Source organism: Haliotis rufescens, unplaced genomic scaffold (assembly GCF_023055435.1).
Source record: "Haliotis rufescens isolate VD_foot unplaced genomic scaffold, xgHalRufe1.0.p SCAF_9, whole genome shotgun sequence".
NCBI classification, from domain to species: domain Eukaryota; kingdom Metazoa; phylum Mollusca; class Gastropoda; order Lepetellida; family Haliotidae; genus Haliotis; species Haliotis rufescens.
Window position 1 is genome coordinate 12,627,182 of NW_025964383.1, and position 25,092 is coordinate 12,652,273.

The window sequence follows — 25,092 nt, forward strand, 5'->3', positions numbered from 1 at the left end:
TGTAACCCACACTTGCGGGGAATGCGGATATTATGCTAATGGCCGGCATTAGACTTGTTGGATATTGCACTGGGGCCAGGGTCTTGACTTGCTAGGTCTGCGATCTTTGAGGCATGATCTTCATAACTATTCCTGTCACAATAGGAGTAAAGGGAGATGGAAATATATGAGAGAGGAGAGAGAGAGAGAGAGAGAGAGTGGGAAAAGAGAGAAAGATTTAGAGATTGCAGGGGATACCATGGGTGGGGAATCAAACCCAGTACTTTAGTTTGACAAGTTAACAAGGTGTCCACCGAGCTATGCACAGCACTAGTATTTCCCCTTAATGACCTACACCAAGCCCAAAGATTATCTGGTATACAGTTGACAGCCTTGGCAAGTCTATAGTCCCTGTGCCTGCATAAGCGCTTCATCAATACGACTTCAAGTTGGCAGTGCTACAAAGGCAGGTACACAGCAGCATCACATGGGAGTACAGGGGAGCCTACAGGAGGAAACATGTATAGCAGTCGGCAATACAAGAACACACGCTCTCCTAACTGCTACATCAAACAACACAATCACAGCTTCCCTACTGAATCAGCAAATAGTATGTACCATGATCACGAAGTGCTAAATGTTGTTGGGATATTGCTGTAAAGAGTGCCTTATGTTGTGGGGACATGGTCATAAAGAGTGCCTTATGTTGTGGGGACATGGTCATAAAGAGTGCCTTATGTTGTGGGGACATGGTCATAAAGAGTGCCTTATGTTGTGGGGACATGGTCATATAGAGTGCCTAACGTTGTGGGGACATGGTCATAAAGAGTGCCTTATGTTGTGGGGACATGGTCATAAAGAGTGCCTTATGTTGTGGGGACATGGTCATAAAGAGTACCTTATGTTCTGGGGATATGGTCACAAAGAGGGCCTTATGTTGTGGGGACATGGTCATAAAGAGTGCCTTATGTTGTGGGGACATGGACATAAAGAGTGCCTTATGTTGTGGGGACATGTACATAAAGAGTGCCTTATGTAGTGGGGACATTGTTAAAAGGAGTGCCTTATGTAGTGGGGACATGGTCATAAAGAGGGCCTTATGTAGTGGGGACATGGTCATAAAGAGGGCCTTATGTAATGGGGATATTGTTATAGTGTCTATTGTAGTGGGGAGATTGTCATAAAGATTGTATTATGTAGTGGGGACATTGTTAAAAGGAGTGCCTTATGTTGTGGGGACATGGTCATAAAGAGGGCCTTATGTAGTGGGGACATGGTCATAAAGAGGGCCTTATGTAATGGGGATATTGTTATAGTGTCTATTGTAGTGGGGAGATTGTCATAAAGATTGTATTATGTAGTGGGGACATTGTTAAAAGGAGTGCCTTATGTTGTGGGGACATGGTCATAAAGAGTGCCTTATGTTGTGGGGACATGGTCATAAAGAGTGCCTTATGTTGTGGGGACATGGTCATAAAGAGTGCCTTATGTTGTGGGGACATGTTCATATAGAGTGCCTAACGTTGTGGGGACATGGTCATAAAGAGTGCCTTATGTTGTGGGGACATGGTCATAAAGAGTGCCTTATGTTGTGGGGACATGGTCATAAAGAGTACCTTATGTTCTGGGGATATGGTCACAAAGAGGGCCTTATGTTGTGGGGACATGGTCATAAAGAGTGCCTTATGTTGTGGGGACATGGACATAAAGAGTGCCTAATGTTGTGGGGACATGTACATAAAGAGTGCCTTATGTAGTGGGGACATTGTTAAAAGGAGTGCCTTATGTAGTGGGGACATGGTCATAAAGAGGGCCTTATGTAGTGGGGACATGGTCATAAAGAGGGCCTTATGTAATGGGGATATTGTTAAAAGGAGTGCCTTATGTAGTGGGGACATGGTCATAAAGAGGGCCTTATGTAGTGGGGACATGGTCATAAAGAGGGCCTTATGTAATGGGGATATTGTTATAGTGTCTATTGTAGTGGGGAGATTGTCATAAAGATTGTATTATGTAGTGGGGACATTGTTAAAAGGAGTGCCTTATGTTGTGGGGACATGGTCATAAAGAGGGCCTTATGTAGTGGGGACATGGTCATAAAGAGGGCCTTATGTAATGGGGATATTGTTATAGTGTCTATTGTAGTGGGGAGATTGTCATAAAGATTGTATTATGTAGTGGGGACATTGTTAAAAGGAGTGCCTTATGTAGTGGGGACATGGTCATAAAGAGTGCCTTATGTTGTGGGGACATGGTCATAAAGAGTGCCTTATGTTGTGGGGACATGGTCATAAAGAGCGCCTTATGTAATGGGGATATTGTTATAGCGTCTATTGTAGTGGGGAGATTGTCATAAAGATTGTATTATGTAGTGGGGACATTGCTATAAAGAGTGCCTTATGTAGTTGGGACATTGCTATAAAGAGTGCCTTACGTAGTTGGGACATTGCTATAAAGAGTGCCTTATATAGTGGGGACATTGCTATAAAGAGTGCCTTACGTAGTGGGGACATTGCTATAAAGAGTGCCTGAAGTAGTGAGGACATTGCTATAAAGAGTGCCTTACGTAGTTGGGACATTGCTATAAAGAGTGCCTTATGTAGTGGGGACATTGCTATAAAGAGTGCCTTATATAGTGGGGACATTGCTATAAAGAGTGCCTTAAGTAGTGAGGACATTGCTATAAAGAGCGCCTTATGTGTTGGGGAAATTGCTATAAAGAGTGCCTTATGTTGTGGGGAAATTGCTATAAAGAGTGCCTTATGTAGTGGGGACATTGCTATAAAGAGTGCCTTATGTAGTGGGGACATTGCTATAAAGAGTGTTTTACGTAGTGGGGACATTGCTATAAAGAGTGCCTTATGTAGTGGGGATATTGCTATAAAGAGAGCCTTACGTAGTGAGGACATTGCTATAAAGAGTGCCTTATATAGTGGGGAAATTGTTAAAAGGAGCTTAATGTAATGGGGATATTCATATTGTTTTCGTTATCAAATACATTGTAAATAACAAAACTGATGTGTCAAGTATTATCTATCAGTCCCTTCAGCATGAACCTGACAGTGGTGGTGGAGCATGCTGACACAGCTGACACAGCTCACCGTACTGATCAGAAATATAACACAAGTTCTTGAAGACATGAAACTTTGATGGATAACAACTTCTTCATTGTTATCAATAACAGTATCATGTCTCCATGTTCTTCCACCTTCTAAATGCCCGACAAAGACTTCATACCGGTTATACCATTACAGCACATTGCATAATACATTACACCAGATTGTATTCCACAAATAAGCTCTACAGGAGCGTGACAGTGGATTGTATTCCACAAATAAGCTCTACAGGAGCGTGACAGTGGATTGTATTCCACAAATAAGCGCTACAGGAGCGTGACAGTGGATTGTATTCCACAAATAAGCGCTACAGGAGCGTGACAGTGGATTGTATTCCACAAATAAGCTCTACAGGAGCGTGACAGTGGACTGTATTCCAAAATAAGCTCTACAGGAGCGTGACAGTGGATTGTATTCCACAAATAAGCTCTACAGGAGCGTGACAGCGGACTGTATTCCACAAATAAGCTCTACAGGAGCGTGACAGTGGATTGTATTCCACAAATAAGCTCTACAGGAGCGTGACAGTGGATTGTATACCACAAATAAGCTCTACAGCAGCGTGACAGTGGATTGTATTCCACAAATAAGCTCTACAGGAGCGTGACAGTGGATTGTATTCCACAAATAAGCTCTACAGGAGCGTGACAGTGGATTGTATTCCACAAATAAGTTCTACTGAAGCATGACAGTGGATTGTATTCCATAGATAAGTACAATGCAGCGTGACAGTGGATTGTATTCCATAGATAAGTTCTACTGAAGCGCGACAGAGGATTGTTTTCTAGAAATAAGATCTACTGAAGCATGACAGTGGATTGTTTGTCACAAGTTCTACTAAAGCGCGACAGTGGATTGTTTTTTATAAATAAGTTCTACTAAAATGTGACATTGAATCGTGATAAACATACAATTCTACTGAAGAGTGACAGAGGCTTGTATTCCATATAAAAGTTCTACTGAATCATGACTGGACTTTTCAGCATACAAGTTCAACTGAAGTATGACCACAGATTGTATTCTGAATACAATTCCAAATAAAAAGTGACAGTGAACTATATTTCATACAAGTTCTATTTGAAACTGACAGAAGATTGCCATCTACATAGTAACAACATTAATAGCCTCTAACATCACACGTGACAATACCCACATATATCCAACATTAATTTACATAAACAATAGAAAGACATCATTACCTGCATAGTGACTGTGGTCATGGTGACAAGAATGTCGTCATGGCGACAAAATGAGATAGCTCTGGCTCAGATCCTAATATTGGTCTCCAGTAAAAGTTCTAGCACTTTTTGAAAGGTAAGTTTTTATATATGAACAGGACAGGTGCCTTCCCATGGTGAAAGACCTTGCAATGCGATAGAAACCTAGCCAAGTAAAGGACATGTGCTAAAAGGAAACAACCATTTGACATTGGGCCATGAGATTAGATATTTTCTTCCAGAGGATGCTGGTTAGGAAAAACATTAAATCAAATGGTACCAGCAATTTATTCAGTGGACAGGCTGGAAGTCCTGCAAAAAAGACAAGCCAGCTTATATCAGAAAAATAAATAGAATGTTTCGGAACAGTGAAGAAGAAATATTCTTTCCTCACACAAATCCTTGGCTGCCAGAGAATAATAAATGGTCAGTACCTTACTTGTTTAGATATATGCCAGTGTAGAATAATACTGCTGTCCTAGAAGACAATATAGATATGATGTAGACAGAGAGTGCGTAAACAGCACCAGTACCAACCTTGTTGTCATGGCAACTCTTTGGTAGTAAAACAGCAACATGGCAGTGACGTGATGGATGGAATCATGTGACACGGTTAACAGTCAAAACAACTAGCACCAGTCACCTGTCCAGACTTTGGGGGATGCTCTCAGGTCACTGGACAGTCCATGCAAGTCTTATTCAAGTCGTTCGAGCATCACTTTGTCAACAAACATATCTGGTTGTCAAGGAGAATGGGTGTTTCCACACAGATAATGCCTCAATTTCACACAAGACATCATTCAGATGTCTGGACTTGTTTGTTTGTTGTTTAACGCCGAACTCAGCAATATATCAGCTATATGACGGTGGTCTGTAAATAATCGAGTCTGGACCAGACAATCCAGTGATTGATATCATGAGCATCGATCCACACAATTGGGATACGATGACATGCATCAACCAAGTCAGCGAGCCTGACCCCCCGATCCCCCGATCCCAGTGAGTTGCCTCTTAAGCGGCCAGACATGGTATTCTGGGATTGGATTGGGAGTTTTTGGAATATAAATATTTTCCAGAAAATACTGGAAACAACTAATTTTGCTGCAAGTTTTAAAAAATATTGTTCAGTGGACATGATGAAAGTTATAAAATACCTGTAGTGTAAAAACTATTCTTGGCTCTGTTTTTTAGAGAAACTATTTGGAAACAGAGACATCAGCTTGTGGTGTATGGTCTCTCTGTTAGATCCCTTGACACCTTCCATGGAACAGAACCAGTTGGTTTAGATGCTTGTTTCACTGATTCTTACCACCTTGGTATCGGGGACCATGTGTTCATGTAATACTTAGGGGTTGGGGTTGTCCATAGGTCAGGCAGTGTGTAGGGGAACGGGGTCGCGGATGTCGGAATATAATGCTGTTTATTTGGCGATAGGCTGAGTCAGACGAATGTCGGACATTACCTTAAACACAAACCTTCATAACTGAGGATCATGATGCATTTGAGCGTGAATGAGTGAGTTTGGTTTAACATCGCTTTTAACAGTATTCCAGTTATGTCACGGCGTGTCAGCTTAATGTGTGAGGAAAGCCCAAAGTGATGCAGGTCTCAGACATTTACCACTTCAGTGAAACCCACGAGCACGGGTATGGTGCTTACAAACCTAGAAACAATCGGGGCGAACTGGGATTCGAACCCACAATCATAGGTTCCTGGCGTGCCCAAGGGACGCAACTCTGCACAGCGAATCGCAGCGACTTAGACGACTGGGCCTCCTGTGCCCCCCTGATGCATTTGAGACACACCAAAGAATAAAAACTTCATTTGGAGATTGCAACTGGTTCCCGTCTGTGTGTGTGAGAGAGGGTGTGTGTGTATAATGCTGTGGGTGTGGGGGTACAATGCTGAGGGTGATGGATTGTAAAGCTACTGGTTCCATAGGACGGGGTACCTTTACATTGTGTCAAGGAGAAAATAGTGACAAAATGCTATCATGTTCTTCTTACGACAATGAAACCAACTGGATCAACCCGAAAACAGCTGGATACAAAATTGAACTCCAAACCTACTAATGTGACTTTTCTGGCATTCCAAAACAATATCAGTTTAAAAATATTGTACCTGTATTATAGGTTGTCCTAATTAGGCTACTACAATCATACCTACTCACTACTGATCTTACCCTGATGAGTGAGTGAGTGTGATTTTATGCCACTTTTTGCAATAGTCAAGCAATATCATCGCAGGGGACCCCAGAAATATGCCTCACATATTTTACCCATGTGGGGAATAAAACCAGAGCCTTCAGTGAGACAAAATTAACCACTTTAACCACTAGGCTACCCCACTGCCCCCTTAAATATATACTAACATAACCTAGTATACAAATTTCTCAAATTTGCAGCCTACCGACAGCACTCAAATAACTCTCTAAGTTTAAGCTATCAAATGACACCAACCTAGTGTTGATTCAAATTAACAAGTACAAATATCGAGTTCTTAAGGTGTGTAAATATTTTCAAGGAGAATAATACAAATGTTGGCATCATGTTCACAAGACTATCAAGTTCATTTAAAGATGAAGAATTCATACATTCAGTACATAGTTACATGGTCGCATTATTTGCGATGTAAGGTGCCTGCCACCAGTACCCACGGAGGATGCTTCCAGCAGGTGATGAGGCCAGCCTGGGACACCATGGGAAACAAGCTCTGTCAAACCTACTGTGCTGCTGGCCATTGTTGTCTCAGTAAACTCACCGGATTTAACACTGATCCCACAAATCAGCAGTGAAACCTCAGAAGTACTCCAATATGTGCATGCTGTTGCCTAGCAACCAGAGACAGACCAATCTGTGTGGAGAAATGTGCAGTAGATGGACTGTTGAGAACTAGACACCTAACCCCCAGACACACACCACCGTCAGGACGTGACTTGCAGCAACCATCTCGGGCTACTTCCCCATGCATACCTATCATAATCCTCGGAGCCAGGCCCTATCACTAAGACAATCCAAAGTCCCATACTTAAACATTAGGCTCACCCCAGTTCTGGGACCACTTGGTGGAACAAGGCCCTAAGAGCTCTTGTCCTATCTTGTCAACACTTAGTCCAAAGAACGAACAGATATATATAGGAAAATATATTGATGCTGTTGGTTCTCTTGTGGCCCTGACCAATAGACTTCTTAAATGATAATTACAAACACAGTATTCTTTAGCTTTAACATTTTGTGTAAGAGTTTGTACGAGACTGTCATTTCCAAATGGTAAAATGACTGTCTGTACATTAATCAAAATACTTCACTGGTCCTTGAAAATGAAAATCTTTCCTAGACTGGGCCCATGGACCAGCATTTGTGGCTGCTTGAGCATCCTATTTCATACCATCAAGCCATTGTTAATCTTACTTCACCAGTCTCTTGCTACACTACATCCAAAAGTAGATCAACCATCCTTGTCAACCATCTCCATTTATTTCAACCACAAGGATCAACCATTCACTATCCTCATTTGAACATGGGCTATTTACTCGAAGGGGTATCAAAATATTCAATAACTACTAGGGCCACGTTTATCAAAGTGATTGTAACACTACGTCTTCTGTAACTCACATACTTTAACACAGACTTACGACAGTCGTAGAGCGACAATCACAGGGTCCTACAAAGTGATCACAGCACTACGTCTACTGTAACTCATATACCTTAACATAGACTTACACGAATAAGTGCTAAAATCACAGGGCCCAGATGATAAACTGTTCAAATTACATTGTGATGACGAATTATTTGGGATTAGCTGTTAATGAGATAGTACATAACGACTACAATAATCTGTCCTGGTGTATAACAGAGACACGTACTTGAGAAGAAACAGGAAGGCTAACTTTGGTATCTAAATGTAGCTGTTATAAAGTGTATCAAACGTGGGAATATAAGACATATATCCAACATGACGTAGCACCATGAAACAGCGTATATTATTACTGGTCATGTCATTTAAAGCTGAAACGTCTTCTAATGTCTACGAACGGGGAGATATAACGGATATACAGCAGGGTGTATATATATGATCAAGGGCAGACAACTCACAGGGTTATACATGTTATCACATGTTATTGCTGGGACTGGCCTGGGTGTACAGAAGTAAGGCTAGCTGTGTGTAAAGGACGTGTACACACCATATAAGGCTACTGGACATGGGATACACAGCTCACACCGTGTCACAACATCCTCACAGCATCATCGCTCTTGCAATGTCCAGGGTTTTACAGGATGTGTAAACATGCATCCATTACATGCAAAAGCATGGTTTACAGACAGAAAATAAAGAACTGGGATGCACAAAATAGTAAACACTTTTCATGAAATTTATTAATCTTAATCTTGGTTTGTTTATTTGTTTGTTTGTTCTTTAATGCCGCACTCAGCAATATTCCAGCTATATGACGGCAGTCTGCAAATAATTGAGTGTAGACCAGACAATCCAGTGAATGATATCATGAGCATCGATCTATGCAATTTGGATACAATGACATGCATCAACCAAGTCAGCCAGCCTGACCACCCGATCCCAGTTTGTTGCCTCTTACGATAAGCATAGTCACCTTTTACGGTCTGGACTGGAATAAGCGGCCGGACATGATATTCTTGGATTAAATTGGGAGTTTTGGAATATAAATATTTTCCAGAAAATACTAGAAACAACAAACGTTGCTGCGAGTTGACTGACCAACCCGATCCCATTAGTCGCCTCTCATGACAAGCATATATATCACTGATTTGAAAGTCCCAGTCACTTCATAAACACATGTTCATTATCATGATCACAATATCATTTATGTCACGTCATATCTAATTGTTTTAAGTTTTTTTATAAGTAGTGTGGCCCCTCACATATCTCACCAGGACCCTGGACATGTAAAGGATGCTCTGGACCCAGTTTAACAACACGGTAAAACCCTGAACATGACAACAACGTCACAACGTCACAACAACACAGTGTGGAAGCTGATGCATCATACACCTGGACCTGCACACAGATGTTCTGCACAAACAGTTCTTGCTCATCTGTGTGAACATGGAGGGTGTTGCCAGGCAACATTAAGTATTCAGTGTAACCATGGTAACACCTTACATCACCAATGTTACATCACCACTGACCGATGGCAGCTGACTGGCATATATTCCATCTGACGTCAACACGTAGTTCCAAGTGTTTGGACCAGTTGGTAGGATAATAGTATGCAATAATAGGTTATGTACAAAGCAGTAACACAGCCAATATAAATAATGGAAGGAAAACATCTACAAAGCCATTTGCAAAATAAACAATATAACAAAAAAGGCACAAGTTCAAAAAGGCTAAATGAAAAATAAAACCCAGATATATATATTCTTTCTACATCAGGCAAATAAAAAATTACATTTTCAACTGCACGTTCCAAGAACTATGGCATAAGATCCTCTTCCAAAGTGTCTCACAGACTGCACAATAGACAGTGTAAGTATTACTGCTGGTCTGTCAAGTAGAGAATCAATGACGTACACTACCTTAATAATATGTATTGGTTTTGTCCGTAGTATTACTTTTAAGGGTTCATAACAATAATCTTCTCATAACTACCTCTTCCCAGATAGTCGCCATGTTGATATGGCTATTTAACTGACACCAGCATTATCTTTTTTTCTTACAAACGTTTATTTTGTTTAAATAGAAAATTTTGAGTCTGCAGCTTTATAATGTTTAAAAAAAGGTTTTAACTGAATTCAAGATTGAGATGCCAAGAACTGAAGCAATTAACCTACCAGTCAAAATCATATTTTTATCATTTCATGTAAATATGCCGATAATTGTAACAACAAAATAAACAAGTAAATTATAAAACAAAACAATATCACTACCTTTACATGAACAAATGTAATCACATAAATTGTAAAAAATCTTTGCAAATAAATAATCATGTACAATTAAATCAACATGTTCATCCGTCCTGTATTGACCCTCGAAGGTGTCTTCACGATGCTCATCTCCTTGCTGCCGCCTCCAGTCATGTGACTTGCTCTTCACCAATCAGAATCAAACTACCCAGCTATGCAGCGACTTCAGCCACTTCTAGCGTAAACTGTCTACAGTATATTATCCCACCAACCAAAGCTCTCACCTAATCTGTCCATTGCTCATTGTAAATATCCCTGTTCAAACCAACCAATTTCATCTTACTTGTACGTACAATGATGAACTAAGGCCATTAAATTAACTGCCTCGGTGAGCCTAATATCATTACAATTTCAGAACTCTGATTCAAAATTTCATTAAAACTTTATACTCTCAGATCTTAAATCTTATAAGCACTCTGTCCATCGTCCGATATACCAACAAAAATCTCTTAACCAAGAAATGAAAAACTTTTGGCCAACAATACAGTGCTCAACTTTTGAGAGGGATTGGGAGAATCCAGATGGGGTCTCAATGGGATTGATTGATCAGATATGTTGTCGTGCAAATAGTATTCAACTTTGCTATGGAACTAAGCTATCAATTCTAGTTGATTAAACATAAACACACAGTTCAATAAGTTTTTGCCGTTATCTTATGTCACAGAATTAAGTATCATGGTATCAAATATTGAGAAGAATATTTTCATTAACTTTCAGTCCAAAGAGATTCATGAAATCACGGACTTGTTATATATAGGTCCGTGATGAAATCCAGAAATTTTCTTAAAATTAATTTAAATCAGTAGTCATAGTCTCAGGACTAGGACAGGGTATTTTTATGGAATATGTTCCTATCAACAGCCTGCAAATTAACATTCCCATAATGAGTGATGAAACGTTTGTACTAAATCAATATCAGGTCTTCCATCACTGTCACCAGAAGATTTGTGTGTTACATTAACAGGTGCCCTCCACCCCGCCATCCACAATCTGTTCCACTCATTATGCTACATAACAATGGTAAAACATGTCTTGAAAACTATCAATGATATTGCATATTATCCCATGATGCAGTAGTTTCAAACTGTCCAATCAGCTTTGGCTGTCTGTAGCATGGTCATGGAGCCTGAGATTGACTTCAGCAAGGGAGATAACTCTGTGCTATACAGTTGTGTGTTTCCTGAATTCCAATGAGACAGAGTTCACACAGTATCGGACACCGGTCGGCTTGGGTCCGTCGTCGAACACGTGGCCGAGGTGGGACTGGCAATCTGCACATCGAACCTCCATCTTCTTCAGACCTGGAATCAGAACATCCCCTGTACAACATCATCTAAACCATGGCTTCTTTGATTGGACAACACTGAACTGTCAGATAAACACAACTTAGAAATGATGCAAGTTCATGATTTCCCTATCATTTACCTTGACGAACAATTTTCCCAAATATGTTGCCAGCAGCATTCATTAACCAATGTGGTCTCTGCTAAGGCAAGATTGAAGATATTACTTAGACTTAACAATGACATATTTCCTGTTATCAAGACAAAGAGTTAATCTGTTTATGAACGGGAAATTTCTTGTTCAGTATTTTATTCTATACACTGTCTTGGTAGCATTTCAGTAAACTTTTCTTGATCGGGGCTATGAATAATAAATATAATAGTCTCATATAATTATAAATATAATAGGCCTATCAACATGGGCAAGTAATATTTAGGTGATTGGAAAATGTGCTTCAATTGTGCTTGCCCCCAATCACAAGAGAGCAAGATGCACATCTAAAAGGCTTGGGTAACATATTTCCAGTTTCTCACAGTTAAAGATAGAGTTCTTGAATATTTTTTTAAATATAGTTATCAAAACAATGTTGCTAATAAATACAGTCATGTGATAAGTTCTTTGAATGCTGGCCGTGGTTTAAAAGACCAACCGTATTCCATTTTTAATCATTGAATGTTCATGGTTTTAACTGACCATTTCAACGATTAATCATCGTATCCTTGTGGGTGGATTCAGAGACAGTGTTCCTATCGACTTAAATCATGACATGAACAAAACAAAACAAAACAAAACAAATGAGCTGTGACTAGTTGGATATGACAAATGGTGTCTATCCCTGACCAGCCTGTTCAATATCACCAGTAAAGTTTATTTGCAACGGCTGCCATTAGTCACAAGTTGACAACTAATAATTAATAAGCTTTAAAAAATAAAAGAATTTGATCTCAGGCAATGGTTTTTGAAAATATAGTGTGCGTGGGCGGTGTCTTTTTTGGGGGGGTTCAAACTAGTATGTCACCAATAAACAGTTGTGTAATCAATAAACAATTGTGTACAATCAACCTGGGAAAGGGCCTTCCTACATAAATGTATTCCTTGATGAGTAAAATACTGGAATACAGTATTTGACTACCGTTGGACTTGGAATTTTTAACGATTTTTTTATTTTTTTCTTAAAACGGAAATAAAAACGAAACGTGCGGGGAACGTTATGATGATGCAGGCGGTGCCTGATAATCAAGACTATTTTTTTTATAGCATAAGATGTTTATGTCTGTGTTATTGTGGATCTGTTATTTAAAATCAGTTTGTTAGCTGCTGCAGAAAGTACTGTTACTCATTCATCTCCATCCTCACACTTCAGAGTCAGTCTCTCTTATATAAGTTGACCCAAGTAATGATAACATCTGGCCTACACAATATCACATACTGAGGGCTCAACCAATTGATACATGATGTAAGAGTTGTACCAGAAAAGATATCATGTATCTACTGCGTATAATACACAGCAAGTGGCTTGTTCCTCTTTCCAGTATCCATACCAACCCATATTTCAACATAAGCATTTGAGTTTTTATTACCTGCTTACAGATTCACCTACTAGCTATTTCACCAATGTGGAATACAATATTATATATGTAGGGCTGGGTATCACTTGGTATCTTGCAATACAATTTGTATTATGATACGGAGTGATGATACTACACGTACCACGATACACCACATCAAACAGAAGGAAATCATTTAAATACAGCTTCATACATTTATTTATTGTTATTTGGAAAACTTTAACAATGAAAACCACAACAAAAAGAAGCTTGGGATGAAGTGATTGTCCTAAAATGTAACAGTAAGTGGGCGTGCCCTCAGTCACAACGTCCTTGTGTTCTGCCATGCTTACAGGTGGCGCTGTGCTACTTCTGCCATTATGGTAGGTAACTCAATTAGTTTCTGTTCTATCTTAACTCACATACTGCCGATTTAAGTACCGAGGGCGCCCAAGTATCGATGATATCATAGGTGTCAAAAAATCATTACAGCCCTAATTTGGAGGGCAGTCATTATTTTCGTCTCAAGAAGGCTGCATAGGCCTGTCAAGTGGTATAACAGACAGAATCAGTATTAGAAATTGGCACTAGTCCTATAGTCCTTGCCAAATTGCCCAATAGTTAAGGTATCATAAGGACTAGTAGAAATTTGCTATTTTGTGGGGTTTTGCTATATGTTATCATTTTAAGGACTAGTTGACTAAAACAGTTAGTTTCTATCACTGCAGAATGTGTGTAATAGTTGGTACCACTGATTACTGGTACCGGAATGTTAAGCACTAATGTAAAACTATTCAAATATTTTTTAACCTATTTACTATACCATTAAGTGATTATCTAATAAAATGAGTTTTCCCTTTTACTACGGACTCAAAGTTTTTCAGAAAACAGCCTTCAATCAAACTGTAACATGTACAAGGCTTTATCAGAAAACACACCAACAAATCAATCAAATCTTGTTTATTGTCTCTCCTGTCACCATTTACCTACAGGCGACAAACACCAACAGGAACTATCAAGTCTCACACAGAACCATCAGGTAATCGTGGATCACTGCTCAGTGACTCTTTTGCTTCATAACAATGTTATCTACTTCCTGGTTCAAATACACAGGTGATGTGCTTGTGGGTATCATAAGAATTACCAAGCTTACTGTCGCATCAGACCAGCAATTGGCTTTGTTGTGTGTGCCTAGTGGGTGAGTGGGTCGGTGGTGATTACAATGTCCTGAGGACCCTCGTAATAAAAAAGTCTCAGTATCCTACTTATGAGGCCCAGGATGTGCCGTGTGTTGATAGGGATTGTGTAGCAGGGCGTGGAGATATCCCACAAATGACACCGTGCCCCCTGATAGGGTTAACGTCTTCGGTCATGAGGACAAAATGTCCACCCTCAGATGAGAAGGTCAGACTTAAATCCCTCAGGAATCTGACATTTTATGTCCGCTACACATAGCATGAACGGGTCACACTAGCAGATGAACAGAGTTACCGTATTTGACGTAATAAGCGCCCAGGGCGCTCTCAAAATTAGAAATAGGAGGTCTTATTAGAATAACATTTTGGTGAGATTAAAACGATTGTAAATTTTGTGGTTTATGCTGACAGCCTGAAATGATATGAAAGAAGAATCTGTGTGTATTATACACAATAGATATATTTTCGAGAATTAAATTGCCCATAATTAAGGGACTGGTGCACATAACAAACGATTGTGTATTATACACGAATAAATAAGTCTTGTGTACATTGATCAATCGGAAACGGTGCTAACTGGGATTGTTCACTAGCCATTACATTAGCAAATAACGCCGTGGGCGCTTATTACGTCGAATACGGTAGTTTCATTCAGTCCACTTACACCTGTGACCACAACACACTGTTGTCATAATCATAAACAACTTGGATATTCTAATCTTTTCAAAACTCTGACATGCAATGTGCGGCAGAGATTGTGTGAGGAAGGCCGTGCAAGCATGTGTCCTACCACACAAAGATGAAAATGTATTTTTCTTCAAATGTGCCACAGTGTACTCTCAAAGAACAATTCCAGTGTGCCACACTCATGAAACACAAAGTCTGCCGACACAACTACTTCTGGTAGTATCCATTACAGTCTGATAACACCATTGTACTTGGTAACACACTGCAGGTTGCTGTGACATTCACATGTACTGTTGCCGACAGCAGGGTTTATGAAGCGGAGCCGAGATCTCCATGCATCAATATATTATTTAGAGATTCTATTACTGTACTTAAATGAACTTAAATGAACCTTTAGGGTTAGAACTGAAGTTCAGTTACTTATATAGCCCACTAGTTGTCTTGTCAAATGGGCTACACTCCTGAGTGTGTTGTGAGTGAGTTGGATGTTGTGATACTCTATAGTTGGTTGCTTGGTTTGTTGTTTAACGCCGAACTCAGTAATATTCCAGCTACATGACGGCGGTCTGTAAATAATCGAGTCTGAACCCGACAATCCAGTGATTAATATCATGAGCATCGATCCACGCAATTGGGATACGATGACATGCATCAACCAAGTCAGCGAGGCTGACCACCCGATCCCGTTAGTCGCCTCTTACGATAAGCATAGTTGCCTTTTACGGCAAGCATAGGCTGCTGAAGACCTATTCTACCCCGGATCTTGATGGGTCAATACTCTATACAAGCACTGCACTCATTGCAAGTCGGTGATGCAGTCAGAGGAAGTGATGCAGATGATAGGAGATGGGGAACCAACCAAGTGTTTTGGAAAGAAATATTTTTTTCAACACTGCACCGACATATTTTCTCTGAAAGAAGAAGCCAAACACTTCTGTGGGGACCAACATCACATTTCTATTGAGAACATCTAGTGAACAGTTATTTAGGGTTTTTTAAAAGTTGAGTCAAACTTGTTATTTTTTCCATCACATCCTGAATTAAATCATACTTTCAAAAGAATCCCTCCTCCCTACCAGAAATATCAAATGGTTTACCCATCACTGGCGTGCACAGAAGCAGTGTGCATTAGACAGGGTTCCCCTGAAGACAGATAATGAATAGCTGAGAGTGAAGAGGATGTCTAATGTAAAAACCAAAAATTTTATTGTGTGATAATAGCCAAAATATGGGATTTATTGCTTTGATGTGAAAGAGGTTTTCAAAGAAACTACTGTCTTCCCTCGCTATTGTGCACTTCATTATAGTGCTACCTCAGTTATAGCCAATGGTAACACATGGCTCCCAAACATTATGTACAGTTTGGATAAACTCAAGTTTTACACTGACACAGTGTTTTACTATCGCAAAAATACATTACCAGCTGATCATCACAAGCACGTAACACTGGAAATACCAGTCATCAAATCTGAACTGAAGTACACAATTTAATCCTATTAATACACTATCTCGTTAGGCTAAACAAAATAATAGTCTTGGTTCTCAGGAACCGCAAACATCATCATAAAGTTTGCCACACGCTTCCTTTTTATTTTTATTTTAAAAAAATCCTTTAATATTCCAAGCCCAACAGTAGTCAAACACTAGTCCAGTATTTTACTCATCAAGGAATATATTTATGTAGGGAGGCTCTTTTCCAGGTTGATTGTACACAATTGTTTATTGGTAACATACTAGTTTGAACAACCCCCCCCCCCCAAAAAAATAGAAAAAAAAAAGACACCGCCAGCCTGCACAATATTTTCAAAAACCATTGCCTGAGAACAAATTCTTTTATTTTCATAAATCTTATAGAAACATATGTTTATAATATATTTTATTCAAACTTTTATTCCATTTTGTTTATATCAATTTTGGAGAAATCATGTGAGTACTGACTGTCAGAGCCCACTTACTTGCCAACCACGATCAGATTACCACTTTTAATGCCTTGAACAAACCTTAGTGGTCAGAGAAGGGATATATATCACAAATGCCATACTTTGGCTTGTCAAAACTCATATTTGTGGCAGTTTGACTATTACATTTCAACATAACATTTCGCATGTAGCGTGTGAAGTTCCTATGGTGATGGGCCAAATTGTTCCACACATAACAAATACCCAGCAATACAAATCGGGTGTCCCAGAGTGCTACGATTATGGTTCTAATAATTTTAAATATATATAATAAAAGCTCCAACTAAAATAACATGATATTGGAAAATATTATTCCTGATAAAATAATAATTTCAGATACAATTTATATCTGCATATAAAACAATGCCTTGGAGAGCAGGAAAACCAATTTAATTGGTAAATGTCTAGTAATGTTTTATCTCAATTTTCAAATTTTTATTGACCAAGTTTGTTACAAATTTTCGTCCACTAGAATTCGCTGAAGGGAAACAATGTCGGTTTTTTTAGATTAAAATTAAATTAAGAATTTTTATAACGCATTTTCCAATTAACACCTGCTCAAATGTTCTTAGACCATGATTGATCTATTCAAAGCCTCTCTTGAAGAAAAAGGTTGTGAGTGTCTTTTTAAAGTTTGTCAGAGTTTCTGTTTCTCTGATTTTGTTGTGGCAGATTGTTCCATGGCAGTGGGCCAGCACGTTGGAATCTTTTGATCTTTTGATCATAGAGAATGTGCAGACTTTCACCGTGTATAACACTCTCTAAATCTTTTTTCATGCAGTGAATCATGAACAACTTCCATACAGCGTTCGAAATACCTGCCTGCCCGACCGTCCCAGACGGGTTGATTTCAACTCGGGCAGCCAGATTTTCTAGTCCCCCTGCCCGACGGTCGGGTTATATTTCACAGGTGAAAATATTCTAAATATTTCCCGATGATAAGCATTAATTCACATGTAAAGATGAATGATAAAATGTAACCAAAAAGAAACTCTGTTAGCTTTTAGACAACCTAACATTTAGCAATGCGCTTATGCTACAAGCAATCAGTTTTCATATTTTTAATTAAATTATCCTGAGAAACATATGATTATAGTGGGCAGGCAGGTTTTGGTCAGGGCTGGCAAGTATTTCAGCTAGCCAGTCCTGTGGTCTGGCTGAAATTTTTGGGAGTTTCATACCCTGTTCTATATTCTAATCTTTTTCAGACTCTGATATGCAATGTGTGGAATAGATTATGTTAGGTAGGCCGAGCGAACATATACTGTTGTGTTGGTCATCTCCTGCCTAAGACACCACCTCGGTTAAGCCGCTGAAAGTCTATAAAGCTAATCAATTATTTGGAGTGAGTGAGTGAGTGAGTATGGTTTTACGCCGCTTTTAGCAATATGCCAGCAATATCACGGCGGGGGACACCACAAATGGGCTTCACACATTGTACCCATGTCGGGAATCGAACCCGGGTCTTCGGCGTGACGAGCTAACGCTTTAACCACTAGGCTACCCGACCGCCCCAATTATTTGGACCCCAAATGTAGTGGAGTAGCAAGGAATCACTGTATATCACATGGTTGGTAGCTAACCACTTTGGTGAAACCCTCAAGCAGAGGCTAGTATGGTACTGACAAACCATGAGCATCAGCATGGAATCAGTGCAGTGCATTGTGGCGCCATCTACCACTAGGCCACATTCAATAAGAAGGAATGACTTCTCTAGAACCTTGTTCACATGATTCATAATCGAATCAGTGCAGTGCATTGTGGCGCCATCTACCACTAGGCCACGGTCAATGAGAAGGAATGACTTCTCTAGAACCTTGTTCACATGATTCATAATCGAATCTGTGTAGTGCATTGTGGCGCCATCTACCACTAGGCCACGGTCAATGAGAAGGAAAGACTTCTCTAGAACCTTGTTCACATGATTCATAATCGAATCTGTGTAGTGCATTGTGGCGCCATCCACCACTAGGCCACAGTCAATAAGAAGGAATGACTTCTCTAGAACCTTGTTCACATGATTCATAATCAAATCAGATTTAAGATGATCATCAAGTTTATTGGCTTTCAAAATTAGTCAGCTGTTACATGGACGGAACTTCTACAGATCACCGCTGGAGCGCAACGATTCCCTTTGAGGATTTTTGGAAGTAAAGGCCAAGGCCGCTGAATTGACACAATATCGCTGTCCTGTAGGCATTGGTCCGTCGTCGAACACATGACCAAGATGGGCTCCACAGTGTGAACACACAGCCTCCACGCGTTCCATTCCTGACGATACCAAAATCCTAATTTTACTTTTTGCTCTACTGGTAGTCAGTTTTCTTTGTTAAAGGATCATTTGATAGGCTGTCATTATTGATAGTGTCTAAAGCATGTGTGCAGAGCCTTAGGTATCAACACCAACATTTCATTCAACCATGTTTGGCATGACCAGGTTTCAAATTCTTTTTTCTTGATTTTTCCAATTGCTGGTGAAGATATCACTTGTCAGGAAAATGCAAAATAGATAAGTACGAAAGGAGATAAGTGTCATTACGAATGACAACTCATTCATCATTTCAAAATTTCAAGTGACTTAGGCATTAATGATTTTTAGTTTGATAAATATCCCTAAGCAATTGTTTAATTACTTTGTCTTAATTTTAAATTTAGGGCATAATACATGTCATGTTAGGTCATGAAGCAAGTCCTTCATCAACTTCCCTGATGTCTGTGAGGTTTTGGTACATGAATAACAAAGCCAAAATTGTCAAAATACAAATTTCTTATCAAAGAGTTAGGGAAGATAACTCTTTTGTAATAAAGGGAGGTAACTCTCAGAACACTGAAAACATCTACACTTTACTATTGGATGCAATTGTGACATCAGCTGTCCTGCCTAACCGATTTTGTGGTATTGAATTTTTCAGTATCAATCCCTGAAGGGAGGTGACTCTGTTTCATATCTCACCTTGTGACGTGTCATCTTTGAGCACCACCCTGTCCTTGTTGACGACATCGTAGAAGGAAGGCCACCCAGATCGGGAGTTGTATTTGGTGTCTGAGGAGAAGAGGGGGTTGCCGCAGACGACGCAGTTGTACATGCCCTCATCCTTCGTGCTCACAAACTTCCCGGAGAAGGGTCTGCAGTGCAAATAATGATGCCATCATCATCTTTCTCCATCAGTACAGCGTAAGAAATTAGGACTAGTCCTGTAGTCCTTGTCAAACTGCCCAATAGTTAAGGTATCATAAGGACTAGTAGAAATTTGCCCTTTTTAAGGGTTTTGCAGTATGTTATCATGATAAGGACTAAAGTACTATGTATCCCACCAAGAAGGTAAAAAAAATTCTGAGCGGGACAACAAATCTTTTATACCCCGCCACGAGGAAAACAGCCTGCACGTGGAATCCTCTGTACCCCACTACAAACCAAAAGGCTGAAGTTGTTAACGAGTCAATGAAAATCATGTGACCTCAGCCAAATCGAATAACTGTTTTCTATCAGTTTTCAATTAGTTTTAATTCTTTTACAATGGCAGATTGAAACATGTCGGTGAGATCAATTCACTGTAGACATATAACGACTAATGGACTAAACATGTTAGTTTCTACCGCTGCAGTATGAACCTAGTCAAGAGCTCTCAGAACTAAACATTTAAGCTTAAGTCACACTTTGTATTTTAATGTGTAACAGTGGTAAATCCCTTGTCCGCTGTGCCCCATGTTTGTTAAAAGAGTGAGTGAGTGAGTGAGTGAGTGAGTGAGTGAGTGAGTGAGTGAGTGAGTGAGTGAGTGAGTGAGTGAGTGAGTGAGTGAGTGATCCCCTTTGGGAGGAAAGCCCGAAGTTATGCACGTCTCGGACGTTTACCACTTCATGAAACCCACGAGCTCGGGCATGCTGCTTACAAACCTGTAAACATTATCGAGGTGAACGGGGTTATACCCAACAAATACAAGACTATCTGCACTGAGAACTGTGGTGCCTTTGACAACTGGGCAACCCATGCCCCCAATTGTTTAAGAGTTGACAAAGGATCTTGTGTCTACAATGTGTGACCTGGCTGCCATCATGTCTCCTATGCTGTTATTATTTACAGCTGGAATATTGGTGTAACACAAAACTCTAGCATTCACTCACCTCTCCGTGCCCCGTTCTTGGGTCACATGGTATTCTAGCGGTGTCAGCCTCTCTTTCAGTTCCTCCTTGGCCAGCGCCACCTGGCAGGAGTTCTCATCGGCACATGATGCCTGGAGTTTCCGGATCTTGGGAGACACCTCTTGCTTGGTGGTGACGGCGTGGAGGATGTTCATACAGACGAATGTCAAGACCCACCCATACACCAGCATCCGCAGCGATGGAAGACTGAAACAAAGGAAAACAACTGTCAAGAAACACACACCAACTTAACATGATCTACCTGGGTCTATATTTTCGAGTCAAGGCAACTCTCAGAAATAAATAAATCTCTGCTGTGATATTGCTGCAATATTTTTCAAAATGATGTAAAACCATACTCAATCACTCACTCGTTCAGAAATAAAAGCATGAACATGGGAGATCCAGGCTGGCAAAAAGCGACAATCTTAATTTTAAAAGACATTACTAATAAATAACATACCGTATTTGACGTAATAAGCGCCCAGGGCGCTCTCAAAATTAGAAATAGGGGGCTCAGAGTTGAAAGATAAATTTTGTGGTTTATGCTGACAGGCTGACTGTTTATATACGACAGATATATTTTTCCAGAATTTAATTGCCCAAAGTTAAGGGTGCATATAACACACGAGTGCGTATTATACACGAATAAATAAGTCTTGCGTACATTGATCATTCGGAAGGGGTGCTACTTGGGATTGTTCACTTGCCAGTAGATTAGCAAATATCGCCGTGGGCGCTTATTAGAGCAGGGCGCTCATTACATCGAATACAGTATTTTATCTAACCTCCATCTCAGAATGTTGAGATCTGATTGGTTCACATGATCTTGATAAAGTACTATGTATTCCGCCTAGGAGGGAAAAACATTCTGAGTGGGCAACAAATCTCTTATACCCCACCACGAGGAAAACAGCCTGCACGTGGATTTCTGTGAGGGAGAATAAATCCTGTTTCCCACTAAAAAACAAAAAGCTGGAGTTGTTTACGAGTCAATGAAAATCATGTGACACAGCTCAAATTGACCTTAGCTAAATCGAACAACTGTTTTCTATCATTTTCAATTTATTTTATTTTTTTACAATGGCAGACTGGAACATGTCAGTGAGATCAATTCACTGTAGAAGTATCTGCTACAGTAGATACTGATACAACTTATAATAGCTTGCATCTAGGTTAACCTGGTAAAGCCCTGTGTATTATCAGACAGTTATGAGTTTAAAATCCCAAGTCTACCCTATATGTTGTCTGTGATCCTCGTAACTTCATATGGTCCTCATATGTTTCATCAAAGCAGCAAACACAACCAAACAGACTTTTCACCTTCACAACAGATGACCATCTTCCCGAGGCAAGGGAGTTAACTGACTATAAAAGTCCAGTTTCCACCCTTGCCGAACTATAAGGCAGGAATTATGGAGTTACAATTTGGCTGGACTAACGAGTCTATGCATAGTCCAATCAAAATCGCGCAACGAAATCAAAATCCAATTGGTAAACTGTCATGCCGATAACAGTCGATTGCAGGATTTGCAAAGCATGTGCACCACCAACTCGTTGTCTACAGATATTTGCCAAATCTTTTCATGTTTTAAAGGTGCTCGCGTGATTTGATGCACTTCTCTATGTAAGACCCTTTTTATCACAGTATAGATCTTGATTATCAATCAGATCGTCTTGCCTGGCGCCGCCAATTTATTTGAAACAAATACAAGTGATACGAGAGGTGAAATATGATTGGTCCATAGGAGATGCTTAGAAGTGACATAACTCGCAATAACCACGGGTGGCGCTATGATCAAGTCGAGGAATTCCAGCCTTGTTCGGCAAGTGTTGAAACTGGACTTTTAAAGTCAGTTAACTCTCTTACCTCGGGAAGATGCAGACAGTTATGTGTTTCAAATCCAAAATCTACCCTATATGTTGTCTGTGATCCTCGTAACCTCATATGGTCCTCATATGTTTCATCAAAGCAGCAAACACAACCAAACAAACTTTTCACCTTCCATGCCATGCCAAGATGATAACATAATACAGCGAACCTAGACTAACACTTAGTCTTGGAAAATATATAGTAGATTCTATACTATAGCATATAACAGTAAGGGCTGGGTGGAGGGGTAAATACTAAACAGCGACTGTGAGACAGACTAGCAGCTGACTGATGAGCATTGAAGACCCAGGCCATTGGCACTGCAGCTGCCACTGGGATCATGCATCCATACTGCAGGTCACTCCACACCACAGCAGGTCACTCCACACTACAGCAGGTCACTCCACACGACAGGTCACTCCACACCACAGCAGGTCATTCCCCACCACAGCAGGCCACTCCACACCACAGCAGGTCACTCCACAACACAGCAGGTCACTCCACATGACAGGTCACTCCACACCACAGCAGGTCATTCCAAACCACAGCAGGCCACTCCACACCACAGCAGGTCACTCCACACCACAGCAGGTCACTCCACACGACAGGTCACTCCACACCACAGCAGGTCATTCCACACCACAGCAGGTCACTCCACACCGAAGCAGGTCATTCCACACCACAGCAGGTCATTCCACACCACAGCAGGTCACACAACACCACAGCAGGTCACTCCACACCGCAGGTCACTCCACACCACAGCAGGTCACTCCACACCACAGCAGGTCACTCCACACCACAGCAGGTCACTCCACACTACAGCAGGTCACTCCACACCACAGCAGGTCACTCCCCATCAAGCAGGTCACTCCACACCACAGCAGGTCACTCCCCATCAAGCAGGTCACTCCACACCACAGCAGGTCACTCCACACCACAGCAGGTCATTCCACACCACAGCAGGTCACTCCCCATCAAGCAGGTCCCTCCACACCACAGCAGGTCACACCACAACACAGCAGGTCACTCCACACCACAGCAGTTTATTCCACACCACAGCAGGTCACTCCACACCACAGCGGGTCACTCCACACCACAGCAGGTCACTCCACACCACAGCAGGTCACTCCCCATCAAGCAGGTCACTCCACACCACAGCAGGTCACACCACAACACAGCAGGTCACTCCACACCACAGCAGGTCGCTCCACACCACAGCAGGTCATCCACACCACAGCAGGTCATTCCCCACCACAGCAAGTCGCTCCACACCACAGCAGGTCACTCCACACCACAGCAGGTCACTCCACTCCACAGCAGGTCACTTCACTCCACAGCAGGTCACTCCACACCACAGCAGTTTATTCCACACCACAGCAGGTCACTCCACACCACAGCAGGTCACTCCACACCACAGCAGGTCACTCCACTCGACACCACAGCAGGTCACTCCACACCACAGCAGGTCACTCCACACCACAGCAGGTCACTCCACAACACAGCAGGTCACTCCACACCACAGCAGGTCGCTCCACACCACAGCAGGTCACTCCCCATCAAGCAGGTCACTCCACACCACAGCAGGTCACACCACAACACAGCAGGTCACTCCACACCACAGCAGTTTATTCCACACCACAGCAGGTCACTCCACAACCCAGCAGGTCACTCCACACCACAGCAGGTCACTCCACTCCACTCCACACCACAGCAGGTCACTCCACACCGCAGGTCACTCCACAACACAGGTCATTCCACACCACAGCAGGTCACTCCACACCACAGGTCACTCCACACCACAGCAGGTCACTCCACACCACAGCAGGTCACTCCACACCACAGCAGGTCACTCCACAACCGCAGGTCACTCCACACCACAGCAGGTCAATCCACACCACAGCAGGTCATGCTGACAACCCAGGACGTAATATTACCCATCAACAGATCAGTGATAGCTGTGGACCCAGGTTGCATCAGGGGAAGAATTAGGTCCCCAGCAACCTATGCTTGTCATACCAGGCAACTAAATGGATCAGGTAGTCAGGCTCAATGACTTGGTTGATAGCATGTCATTGATGTCAGTTTTGGGATTGATACTCATGATGTTGATCCTGGATTGTCTGGTCCATACATGATTATTAACAGACCAGTC

At 41.1% G+C, this 25,092-nt stretch overlaps 1 protein-coding gene across 10 annotated transcripts in view; it reads right to left on the bottom strand.

Annotated features, from left to right (window-relative positions):
* Window positions 1-6,832: 6,832 nt before the first annotated feature.
* LOC124112475 (peptide methionine sulfoxide reductase MsrB-like) overlaps window positions 6,833-25,092 on the bottom strand; it is a 53,589-nt gene continuing 35,329 nt past the window's right edge. For 9 of the 10 annotated variants that reach the window (XM_046472609.2, XM_046472610.2, XM_046472614.2 and 6 more), the window contains exons 2-4: window positions 21,050-21,274; window positions 19,880-20,052; window positions 18,965-19,197 (exon numbers count right to left, since the gene is read on the bottom strand). In XM_046472609.2, the coding sequence (XP_046328565.1) occupies window positions 19,028-19,197; window positions 19,880-20,052; window positions 21,050-21,258 (552 nt within the window). In that variant the 5' untranslated portion in view covers window positions 21,259-21,274 and the 3' untranslated portion in view covers window positions 18,965-19,027. Of the gene's footprint in view, window positions 11,556-18,964; window positions 19,198-19,879; window positions 20,053-21,049; window positions 21,275-25,092 lie in introns of those variants that run through there. The other variant, XM_046472606.2, reaches the window with a different exon arrangement.